This window comes from Hemiscyllium ocellatum, chromosome 9, assembly GCF_020745735.1.
Source record: "Hemiscyllium ocellatum isolate sHemOce1 chromosome 9, sHemOce1.pat.X.cur, whole genome shotgun sequence".
Taxonomy (NCBI): Eukaryota; Metazoa; Chordata; class Chondrichthyes; order Orectolobiformes; family Hemiscylliidae; genus Hemiscyllium; species Hemiscyllium ocellatum.
The window spans coordinates 100,542,825-100,555,369 of NC_083409.1; the positions used below are offsets into that span (position 1 = coordinate 100,542,825).

General features: G+C 41.4%; 1 protein-coding gene across 3 annotated transcripts in view; it reads left to right on the forward strand.

The window, feature by feature from the left end:
- The window catches only part of LOC132818842 (kynurenine--oxoglutarate transaminase 3-like), a 76,717-nt gene that overhangs the window by 28,407 nt on the left and 35,765 nt on the right, over positions 1-12,545 (forward strand). For all 3 annotated transcript variants that reach the window (XM_060829975.1, XM_060829976.1, XM_060829977.1), the window contains 4 exons: positions 3,878-4,027; positions 4,596-4,682; positions 9,026-9,157; positions 11,443-11,563. In XM_060829975.1, coding sequence (XP_060685958.1) covers positions 3,878-4,027; positions 4,596-4,682; positions 9,026-9,157; positions 11,443-11,563 — 490 coding nt within the window. The remainder of the gene's footprint in view (positions 1-3,877; positions 4,028-4,595; positions 4,683-9,025; positions 9,158-11,442; positions 11,564-12,545) is intronic.

Sequence of the window (12,545 nt, forward strand, 5' to 3'; positions counted from 1 at the left end):
TCCAATGTGAAGACTAAAGTAAAATATCTATTAGGCTCCTCTGCCATTTCTTTTTTCCCTCTTACTACTTGTCCAGCCTCATTTAAAGCGGTCGATGTCCACTCTTTTTTTTTAAGATTAGATTAGACTTACAGTGTGGAAACAGGCCCTTCGGCCCAACAAGTCCACACCGACCCGCCGAAGCGAAACCCACCCATACCCCTACATTTACCCCTTACCTAACACTATGGGCAATTTAGCATCGCCAATTCACCTGACCTGCACATCTTTGGACTGTGGGAGGAAACCGGAGCACCCGGAGGAAACCCACGCAGACACGGGGAGAACGTGCAAACTCCACACAGTCAGTTGCCTGAGTCAGGAATTGAACCCGGGTCTCTCAGGCGCTGTGAGGCAACAGTGCTAACCACTGTGCCACCGTGCTGCCCACGGTCTTGCCTCTCTCTGATCTTATATGTTGATAAAAACTCTTGCAATCTTCGCTTATGACTAGCCAATTTACCCTCATCTACTTCCCCTTGTTGTTTTCTTAGTTGTAGAGTCATAGAGATGTACAATATGGAAACATACCATCGGTCCAACTCGTCCATGCCGATCAGATATCTCAACCCAGTCTAATCCCATTTGCTAGCACTTGGCCCGTATTCCTTTAAATGTACCATTCACTTGCCTTTTAAATGTTGCAATTGTACCAGCCTCCACCACTTCCTCACACCATACACGCACCACCCTTTGCATGAAAAAGTTGCCCCTTAGGTCTCTTTTATATCTTTCCCCACTCACCCTAAACCTATGCCCTCTCGTTCTGGGCTCCCCCCAACCCAGGGAAAAGCCTTATCTATTTATCCTATCCATGCCCCTCATGATTTTATAAACTTCTATAAGGTCACCTCTCAGCCTCCACTATTCCAGGGAAAACAGCCCCAGCCTACTCAGCCTCTCCCTATAGCTCAAATCCTCCAACCTTGGCAACATCCTTGTAAATCTTTGCTGAAATCTTTCAAGTTGTCCTCTGCTGCTTTTTAAAGGCTTCCCAATCCTCTGGCTTCTGACTAATTTTCACCAGATTGGATGCTTTTCCTTTTGCTGTTAATGCTGTCCCTGACTTCCCTTGTCAGTCATGGTTGCCTTGACCTTCGCTTAGTATGTTCTTCTTTCTTGGGATAAATGTCTGCTGTGCCTCCTCAGTTACCCCCAGAAACTACTACAGCTGCTGCTCCACCATCTGCCCTGCTAGGCCCCCTTCTGGCCAGTTCCTTTCTTATGTCTTTGTAGTTAACTTCATTACCCAGTTTTACTACTGTTACATCTGATTCCAGCTTCTCCCTCTCAAATTGCAGGGTGAATTCTATCATGTGACCACTGCCCCCTAGTAGTTCCTTCACTTTAAAATGGACTCTCCAGCATCTGCAATCTTCACTTTCTCCTTCACCTTAGCTCCTTAATCAAGTCTGCCTCATTACACATCACCAAATCCAGAACTGCGTATTCCCGAGTGGGAGAAAGTGAAGACTGCAGATACTGGAGGTCGGAGTCAAAACATGGGGTGCTGGAAAAGCACAGCAAGTCAGACAGCATCCGAGGAGCAGGAGGGTCAATGTTCCGATCCTGATGAAGAGCTTTTGCTCGAAATGTCAACTCTCCTGCTCCTCAGAACCTGCCTGACCAGCTGTGCTTTTCCAGCACCACACTTTTTGAGTCTATTCCCTAGTGGGGCCTCCCACAAGCTGTTCCAAAAAAACATATCAGAGATTTCCACAAGTTCTTATTCTTGGTAACAGCTACCAACCTGATTTTCCCAGTCCACTGCATTTAAAAGTCCTCCATGATTATTGTAATCATGTGTTTCTTACATGCCTTTTCTATCTCCTGATTGATTTTTCTGCCTCACGTCCTGACTACTGCTCAGAGACTTGTGTTCATAACTCCCATCAGGGTCTTTTTACTTTGTGGTTCTTCAGTTCGACCAGATTCTGCGCTTTCTGACTTTGTATCATTTCTTGCTATCAATATAATTTAATTTTTTACTGATAAGGTAACCCCACCCTCTGCCCATCTTTCGGTAGGATGTATCTTTGGGTATTTAGTTCCCTGCCCTGAACCCATGGAAACCACAACTTTATGTGATACCCACATCATACCTGACAATTTCAATCTGCTCAAGCTCATTTACCTTGTTGCATATACTGTGTACATTTAAACACAACACCCTCAGACTTGTGTTGACCATCTCTCTTCTCATAGTTGTCCCCATATCTGCTCTTCCTGAAATAAGATTCCTGACCTTTTCCACACTCTCTGTCCTATTTCTTCTTCTGGAAATATTAATAGCCCAATCCCCAGTTTAACTTTTTCTGTAATTTTCCATGCATCTAGAACCACACCGCACCCCCCAACTATTTCCCCCTGTAGTCAATTTGGAGGCCTGGCCTTAAAAAAAAAGATGGGGCCAGAGAGATGGTTTCTCTGAGGTACTCTGTCCTCGCTTTGTTTTCCCCTTATTCAATTACAGATCATGAACATCGCTGGCTAGGCCAGCATGTTTTGTTCATGTCTAATTGCTCAGAAGACAGTTAAGAGTCAACCACATTGCAGTGGATTTGGGAGTCACATGTAATCAAGGTCAGATAAGGATGTCGTTACCTTTCCTAAAGGGCATTCATGACCCAACTGAGTTTTTGAATGACAATGACATGGTCACCATTAGGCTAGTGTTTAATTCCAGATTTTTTTTTAACTTATTGGTGAATTTTATTGTTGTAATGAATTTGAACCCACCTTCCCAGAATATTCACCCAGGCTCGTAGACTCACTACTCTAGTGCCATTACCATTTTACCACTGCTGTCCCTTCATTGCCTTCTATGTTGGGCATTAGAAGGATGCAGGCATCCATTTTGGTGGAAAGGTAGACATGTGAATCACACAATTTGAGTTGACAATTTAGAACACTCCTGAAAAATTAAAAACTGTCAAATTTTAATTGGACCATTGCAATTTTTAGTGGTTTGGGGTCAGTGCTTAATTGGCTTTTTTTTTTAGTTTCCTTCCTTCCCAGTAGCAAACTGCCTCTGTCCTGACTGAAGGAGCTTAGGGCAGCACGGTGGCTCAGTGGTTAGTACTGCTACCTCACAGTGCTAGGGACCTGGGTTTGATTCCAGCGTCAGGTGACTGTGTGGAGTTTGCACATTCTCCCCATGTCTGTGTGGGTTTGCTCTGGTTTCCTCTCACAAGCACAAAGATGTGCAGGTTAGGGTGAATTGCCCATAGTGTTCAGGGATGTGTAGGTTAGGTGCATTAGTCAGGGATAAATGCAGAGTAATTGGGTTTGGGTGGGGCACTCTACAGAGGGTGAGGATTTATTGGGCTGAAGGGCCCATTTCCACACTGTAGTGATTCTATGAGCTCAGGTGGACTTAGCCTCACAATGATTTGCCTTATTACACAATTCCTGTTCTGTTACAACTATATGACTGAAATTGGACATCAAATTTTAAGACCATTGTGATTGTGTATCTCCTTCACACAATACCTAATCACAATACCAAAGAAATTGCGTAATTAAAATTATTAGTTTATTTTCTTTTCTTTAAAGTGAAAACTAAAATGAATAGCCATGTGTTTAAATCAGTTTGGTCTCTGCTGCAAATGTGTTTTTATTTAAGAAAGACAAAAAGTTTTTGCTACTAAGCTTTAGTCAAGTAAAATAATTGCATGCAACTGCAGTTAGTTTGGTGGATCCAGTTCCAGGAAGTACATTGTGAGAATCTAAAGGCCAACTTGTCGACAATAACCATTCAAAACTAAAGCTGCCTGACAGAATTTACAGAGTAATGCACTGTTCATACTTGTTGCTGTATTTTGTTCTTTAACGCAAGGGTCACCCTCCATTAGTGAAGGCACTTGCTGAATTATATGGACATATATGTGGACGTTCCATTGATCCAAATAAAGAGATTCTGGTAACAGTTGGAGGCTACGGTTCTCTTTCTAGCTCTATACAAGGACTGGTTGACGAGGGAGATGAGGTAAAACTTATCATTTTTTGTTTGTGTGTGAATATGTGATAATTAACACATACTAACAGTGAGAGTTCTGCAAGATCCTCATGATCCATGGGTTGGTCCAGTGAGTGACCAGGACATTCCCAGTTTTGTCCCATGCTCTGTACTAATCTCACTCACCCACCTGGAAATGAGGTAGGCTGGATTCTGGTGTCTCTAGTTTGAGGTAAATTTGTTATCTCTTTCCCCAAATCATGAGTTTTCGAGGGTATTTGCAGCTGGCTTTTGGATGAAGGACTAAACTGAGAATTGGACTGTTAAATGTTAAAGATCCCTTTGTATAAATTGAAAACAGCAGTGAATTATTTTCAATGTCTTCCCCCAACAACATATTATCTTTTCCTTTACCTGATTGATTTCTTGGAACCCAGCCAAATTCAAATTGGTTCCTGTGTTACAACTCTGTTACAACAGTAACGATTCTTTGGCTGGGGAGTGTATTGGATTGTGTTTAGGTTATGAAATATGTTTATACACACAAGTTTTTTTTCTAGATAGTTAACTCAATTTTAATGTTTCTTTTAAATTTTAGGTGATTATCATTGAGCCATTCTTCGACTGTTATGAGCCAATGGTTAAAATGGCTGGAGGAATCCCAATCTTCATCTCACTAAAGCCAGTGAGTATTTAATCCAACAGAACTAATTAAAATAAAACTTGCTGCTTTTCATTACGAATTGGCAGTAGATATAGCATTTTATGATCTCTGTCATCACAAACTGTGTTCATTGAAATCAATGGGTAACTGTAATGATCAATCCCATTCATTCTTGTTCTAAGTGAGATATTGTAACCTCTTCAGTTTAAAAAAAAGGCTTGTATTATACCTTTCTCCAAAGGTGGCACTGCAGCCTTTAAAAAGCAATTTAACAAAAATGTTTATTGCATCAAACCATAGAATGGATGCAGGGGGAGGCCATTTGGCCTGTTGGGTCTCTACTAACTCTTGGCTAGCCCCACCCTCCACTTGATCCTGAATCCTGCAAGTGTTTTCTCTTCAGGTGCTTTCCAATTCCCTTTTGAAATCCACAGTTGACTTTCCTCCACCACATTCTTAGGTGGCGCAGTCCAGATTCTCAACACTCACTGTGTAAAAAAAAGTTTTTCTTCATGCCCATTTTGCCATACACTTTAAATCAATGTATTCTGGTTCTCAACTCTTCCACCAGTCAGAGCAGTTTTTTTCCCTGATTGCTCTGTCTAGAGTCCTCAGGATTTTGAACGCCTCTATAAAATCACCTCTCAACTTCTCTCCTTTGAGGAGAACAAAGTCAGCTTCTCCAGTCTATCCAGATAACTGAGCTTGAGATAGCCAGATTTTTAATCAGTAAGAGAATCAAGGGTTGGGAGGAGAAAGCAGGAAAGTTCAGTTGAAGATTATCAGATCAGCCATGATCTCATTGAATGGTGAAGCAGATTTGATGGGCTGAATGGTCTACTTCCACTCCTATGTCTTCCACTCCCTCAGCCCTGGAAATGCCATTCTTGAGTGTGAGTTTTTCTAAACCCTCTCTAACGCTATCTCATCCTTCTGAAAGTGTGGTTCACGAAACTGGACAGAATACTCGTATTGACGTTGGGCCAGTCTCGTCGAATTTGAGTGCTGTTTGCATTCATGGTGATTATGCAAAGCTGGTGGAGGATTTCCTTTTTGGAATTTGTTCTATTTGTGCCAACTAATTGCTAGGAAATCAAAGCGAACCTAATGACTAACCCTTGATGACCAGCAGCACTAATGTAGCTGAGTTCTCCAATATCAACCTCCGAAAGGCTTACCATCAACCAGATTAGCTGAACCAGCTACATGAATACTGTGGCTAAAAGGGCAAGTTGAAGGAATTTTCCCTTTAACCCAACAATGCTTCTTAAAATCTCAGACTGACATCCCTCCAATTCCGTTTTTTTTAAAAACGTATCTTTCAAATTTAACCTTTCTATATTCCCTGGGAGGAGATTGGTTGCTTGGGCCTGTTTGCCTGTGTTTGCTATAAACTGATTAAAGATCTAACTAATTGCAAAATAACATAAATACAGGAATCATTTTATTCCATCTGTTTAGGATATGTTCAATTCAAAATCATCAATTTATTAAAGACAAGACAGCCCACTGTACAAACTAGCTAATTTATACTTGATGTTTTAATGTGGATTATGACTACTCTGTTTATCTGCTGTCATTTAAAGTTATAGAGTCATAGAGATGTACAGCATGGAAACAGACCCTTCAGTCCAACCCATCCATGCTGACCAGATATTCCAACCCAATCTAGTCCCACCTGCCAGCACCTGGCCCAAATCCCTCCAAACCCTTCCTATTCGTATACCCATCCAGGTGCCTTTTAAATGTTGCAGTTGAATTAGCCTTCACCACTTCCTCTGGCAGCTCATTCCATACACGTACCATCCTCTGCATGAAAGCGTTTCCCCTTAGGTCCCTTTCATATCTTTCCCCTCTCACCTAAACCTATGCCCTCTAGCTCTGGACTCTCCCACGCCAGGGAAAAAAACTTTGTCTATTTTTCCTATCCATGCCCCTCATGATTTTATAAACCTCTATAAGGTCACCCCTCAGCCTCCGATGCTCCAGGGAAAACAGCCATAGCCTATTCAACCTCACCATACTTGGGGACAGATAGTCACAGGGAAGAGTTTATGACATGCTGAGTACTGTTTATCCTGTTGAAAAGGCAATAGTAAATGATTCTGTGCTGAATGGATGTAGACTCCTGAATTTTGGCCCAATTCTGTAAGATTTAGAATAAAGCTGTATTCAGCATGGCAGCCCAAAAGGCATTGATCAATGTGTTTCAGTCAGAGGTAAGTGCCTGAATTGCTACAAGGTTCATCTGACCTCCGATGTTAATTTTAGCAGAACCTCAGGAAGGTGGTACATTCTGACTGTCCACACAGTTTCTATTAGCGGTCAGTTGGGGATGCACATAAATACTATCACATTATATAATATGCTCTAAATTTTAGCCCATTGTCCATTTTATGTGGACATCGATCACTTAATGCCATGGTGAACATGTAAAAGATTCACAAAATACTCAGTCCTGAAGATCAGCAATAATCTCATGAATGACAGAAGATAGAACATGAGAAATAGGAACTGGTGTGGAGATAGAGTCTGTTTCACCATTCAGACCCTTCCCTACCCCTTGGCTTCCTGAGAGATCAAAACAGGCAAGATGAAGTGAAATTACTTACTCCTGCACCTATTTTCTGATATCTAATATAAATATTTCTCAGAAAGAGAAATACTGCAAGTGTAGTTGTTTCCAATTTCACTATCTAGACCTTGGTTGGTAATCTTTTTCTAAAGCTAAGTAAACTTTGGAGTTTTGCTAAATAAAGAGATGATCACATTGAGATGTGGAAGATTCTGATGGTGTTTGACAAGGTAGACACTAAGAGATTGATTCACCCTGACTGAGAAATCTAAAGCACAATCTTAGGGCTGCAATCTCAGGATATGGTGGCAATCATTCAGGATTGAGGTGATGGAAAATGTCTTCATTGAAATTATTGTGAACCTTTTGTATTCTCCATCTGAAATGGTTAGTGTATGATACATTGAGTATCTTTAAGGCAGAGAGAGAGATTTTTGATTTCTTAGGCCAGTCCTTCCAAATTTTTTCCGAATGTGACCCAATTTAATCTTTGAGAAATAGTGACATTCTGGGTTTGAGGGCAGGTGCTGTCGGGAATTATTGGGGGAACAAGAGAGTTCTTGACATTGTGGTTCCAGCTTTGCTTAACACAAGCTTCTAGTGATAGATTCTGTTTATTGGAGGATATATTCCAAGTCTGTCCAACAGACAAATGCATTGTCAAGGTTCAGCAGCTATTGCTGCAGATAAGCACAGCTGCAACTTCCTAACACCAGTTGCTGCAAGATAAACTGCCTAATGGCTGCAGGCCATGGTGCAGACGCACAGAAACGATACATGGGTTGTCCATGCCAACCCAAAGACACCCGGATGCCCTTTCTAATCCCAATTTCCTGCCCATGGCCCATAGCCCTGAAGCTTATAACAGTTAAGGTGCAGATCTTTTTAAGAGGGTTTAGCGTTTTCTGTATCGTGGTTGCTTTCTCAGAATCAGAATTGTTGAGATGCAGAAGAAAGCTGTTCAGCCCATCATAGCTTGCCCCAGCTCTTCAAACGAGCATCATTACCTAGTGCTGTTCTCCTGCTTTGCCTCCCCATAGCTTTGTACACTACTATTCATTCAATGCCTGCTTGAATACTTCCATTGATCCTTCCTTCTAGTCAGTGCATTTCATATCCTAACTACTTGCTGTGTAAAAGTGTGTTTTTTCCTTGCTTCTTTTGCATCTAACTTCTCATTAGCATAGTCCTCTTGAAAGCAATGTCACAACAGTTGTTTGGGGTGATGAGGAAGTTACTGAGTTGGGGAGGGGACTGGAAAGAGAGTTGCGAGAGAAGAAATTTTGAGTGGGTCTGGGGTAACCAAATTGAGGAATGGGAGATTTGATTAGTGGAGGGTGGAGTTGATGAGCGGGGAGGGGAAGAGGGATAGGTGTTGAGTGAGGGGTCGATAGTTTTGCCACAACCATTTCAAAGATTGTGATGTGGCCCAGGAGCCAAAAATCATCCAGGTATTTCATTAGAACCTTGGCGTCTGTCTCAAAACTGTACAGCTAAAGTCTTCCCTTGACAGTTTCCATTGCTGCCTCAGAGCTGAAGTCCCCATGGTTTGGGAGCCCCTGACCTTGGAAACCAAATGATCTGGGGAGCTGATGGGAAAATGAAGTTGAGGGAGAAGATCAGCTACAGTGATATTGATTGATTGATGGAGCAGGCTTGAGGGATTGTATGGTTTACTCCTCCTATTTGCTATGATCATATGTTTTTAAATATTTCCCACTATTTATTTGTTGTAAATGCTAGATTTTCTGTCGGAGAGGTCAAATAAACCATTTGTGTCTTCATTTAGGTACAAGAGAAAGTCGAGCAAGGCATAAGCAATAGTGGAGATTGGAAACTCGATGAAGAAGAGCTTTCTAGTAAATTTAATTCTCGGACCAAAGCAATAATCATTAACACACCCAATAATCCATTGGGCAAGGTATGGCTTCAAAATCTCACCTTTGACTTTCTGAAAAGTTAAGCATCAAATAACAATCTCTCAGATGTGTAGATTAGATTACTTACAGTGTGGAAACAGGCCCTTCGGCCCAACAAGTGCACACCGACCCGCCGAAGCGAAACCCACCCATACATTTGCCCCTTACCTAACACTACGGGCAATTTAGCATGGCCAATTCACCTGACCCGCACATCTTTGGACTGTGGGAGGAAACCGGAGCACCCGGAGGAAACCCACGCAGACACGGGGAGAACGTGCAAACTCCACACAGTCAGTCGCCTGAGGCGGGAATTGAACCCGGGTCTCTGGCGCTGTGAGGCAGCAGTGCTAACCACTGTGCCACCGTGCCGCCCACGGTGTAGAGGGCAGGAATTATGCGATTAATGGTTGGTTCCTGGGTAGTGTTGTAGAACAGGGACACCTAGGAGCTCAGGGCCATAATTCTTTGAAATTTGTATTACAGGTAGAAGGGGTGGTTGTGAAGGTGTTTGGCATCATTGCTCAGATCATTGAATATAGGCATTGGGACATCATATTGAGGTCATACAGGATGTTGGTGAGACCTCTTCTGGCGTACTGTGTGTAGTTCTGGTTGCCTTGTTATAGGTATTATTAAACTCGAAAGGGTTCAGAAGAGATTTACCAGGACGTTGCAGGGAATGGAAGGTTTGAGTTATAAAAAATGGTTAGGACGTTTTTCACTGGAGCAGAGCAATTTGAGAGGATTATAAAATCATGAAGAGCATGAATAGGGTGAATAGCCAAGGTCTTTTCCCTAAGGTGGGGGAGTTCAAAACTCAGGGGTAAGGTTCGAGGAGAACAATGTGTAAAGAATATGAAGGACAACGTTTTTACACAGAAAGTGGTTACGTGTGGAATGAACTGCCAGTGATCATGGTAGATGCAGGTACAGTCACAATGCTCAAAAGACATTTGAATAGGAAAGGTTTGGACTAAATACAGGCAGGTGGGACTAGTTTAGTTTAGAAACATGCCCCAAAAAGTCCACACCGACCCTCTGAAGAGTAACCCACTTCCCTACATTTACCCCTGACTAATGCACCTAACACTATGGGCAAGTAAGCATGGCCAATTCACCTGGCCACATTGGGACTGTGGGAGGAAACCCACATAGACACAGGGAGAATTTGCAAACCCCACACAGACAGTTGCCTGAGGCAGGAATCGAACCCGGGTCCCTGGCACTGAGAGGCATCAGTGCTAACCACTGAGCCAAAGGGTCTGTTTTCACGCTATATGACTTTATGTTGGATCATATTTTCTACTTTTTTGAATTTAAAATCAAATCAAATAATATTGGTTAGCAAGTACTGAACTCTATTCACATTCTTTCAAGCAAAGACATTCTTATGCGCTTGGGAGAAATAATTCAACCACAAGTTATGTATTTCAGTTCACAGGGATTTAATAGATAAGTTTTGACTATTTTGAAGGCTATAACACACCTAGTATTTTAATTGCCTTGATTTGATTTGATTTATTCCTGTCACATGTTCCAAGATGTAGTGAAAAGTATTGTTTTGTGGTGCTCATTAGACAAATCATACTTGACATATGTACATCAGGGTAATAGAACAGAATGCAGAAAACAGTGTTACAGCTACAGAGAAGGTGCAGAGAAAACTCTAATATATGAGAGGTCCACTCAAAAGTTTGATAACGGCAAGGAAGAAGCTGTTCTTAAATCTGTTGGTATGTGTTGCCTTTTGCATCATCTGCTCGATGGAAAAGGGTGGAAGAGATTATAACCATAGTAGGAGGGGTCTTTGATTATATGCTGATCATTGTTGAATGGCTTGAGTGTTCCTTTTGCTGCTTCTTTAAATCCTAGACTTTTTCTCTGAGTTGATACCACGTGCTTCTGTTTTCTGAAAGTAACACAGCTTCCACTGCTGCTGTCTTATCAAATGTTGCTTGTTCTTCAAATCTACAGTAAGAGGTTCTTTATCTATTATTGCTCTTATAAATAAAAAGGATGATGATGATGCAAGGCCCGGAGGTTTTATTGATAAACGAATTGGCATATGTTCTTTGATTTTTAGTGCTGTCAGTAATCCATTTGTTTTGGTAGATTACTCTGAGCCTGCAATGCTGTATGCCATTTGACTGCTTTTTTTTTAAGCTTGGTTTTTGCAGCATTTTGAAAGAATAAATTCATTTTTTTTAACACACCTTGTCTAAGAACTAGTGTTTTGGCTGGAGTTCCCCTTCGTATTCTAATGCAGTGTGGTTCATATATTTAGGTATTTAAAATGGAAGAACTGAAGATGATCGCAGACCTGTGTATTAAGCATGATGTTCTCTGCATCAGTGATGAAGTGTATGAGTGGCTCGTGTACAATGGACATAAGCACATCAAAATAGGTAATACTGAGGAAATGGGCTTATACTGGTGTATGTACACATTCTGCAGCAATGATTAGTTCTTTTAGCCTACTCTCTGGTATCCTTAAACTTTTCTACTTCTCTTCCCCCTTTCTAAGGCAATCCATAAATTCCACATCTTTGAAAATCATTTAGTCACCTGTCCTAATAGTTCTTCCTTTGGCTCAATGTCAGTCTCTGTCTGATTGTATTCCTGTGGAGAGCTGAGGGCTGTAGGGCATTTTCCTATATTAATATTAGGTTATTTTAAGAGGCTTGTCATGATAGGACAGGAGGTCATATCTTTTTCCTAGCCATTATGTAAGCATTTTCCAAGAAAATCCGTTGAGGTAAAAACCGCTTGGTGAAGGTCTCAATCCCAAGTAAGATCTATCAAGAAATATTTCTCAGGTTTTCTGAGATTCACTGCCTTGAATCTCCTGGTTGAGGGTTAGATGGACAGCACATGTTGTGACTGTCCTTGAACCACTCGAGACCAACTAGGTTGTCAGTCCCCACCTTTTAATGATAAATGGAAATTGTCTGGTTTTGTCATTGAAATGGATCTTTTTCATTTGAGATTTTACTAGGCTTAATTTTTTTTTCCTGTTATGGCTGTGAAATGCTTTTTCTTTTTGCCTGTGTTCTGCTCAAAAGCCTCGTGGATTATTGCTGGTGATGAGAGGGGTGATAAGCCTTTACTATTCTGGTCTGATTTGACAGATTTACATGATTTCCTTGGGATTATTCTTTGAGCAAGATTGATTCTGGAAATAATTTAATCTTGCAGTCCCTCTGACAGTTCCTTTTCCAGCATTGACTGACATTGTGGTTTATACTATGCGTAGCTAATAGAATCATACAGCACGGAAACCTTAAACAATGGCAGTATAGTTAGTGCTGGCTGTGGGATATAGAATAGAAGATGGATGAACTTGAAACTAAATACATTTGCTAGAGGTATTGAGGAACACATACAACG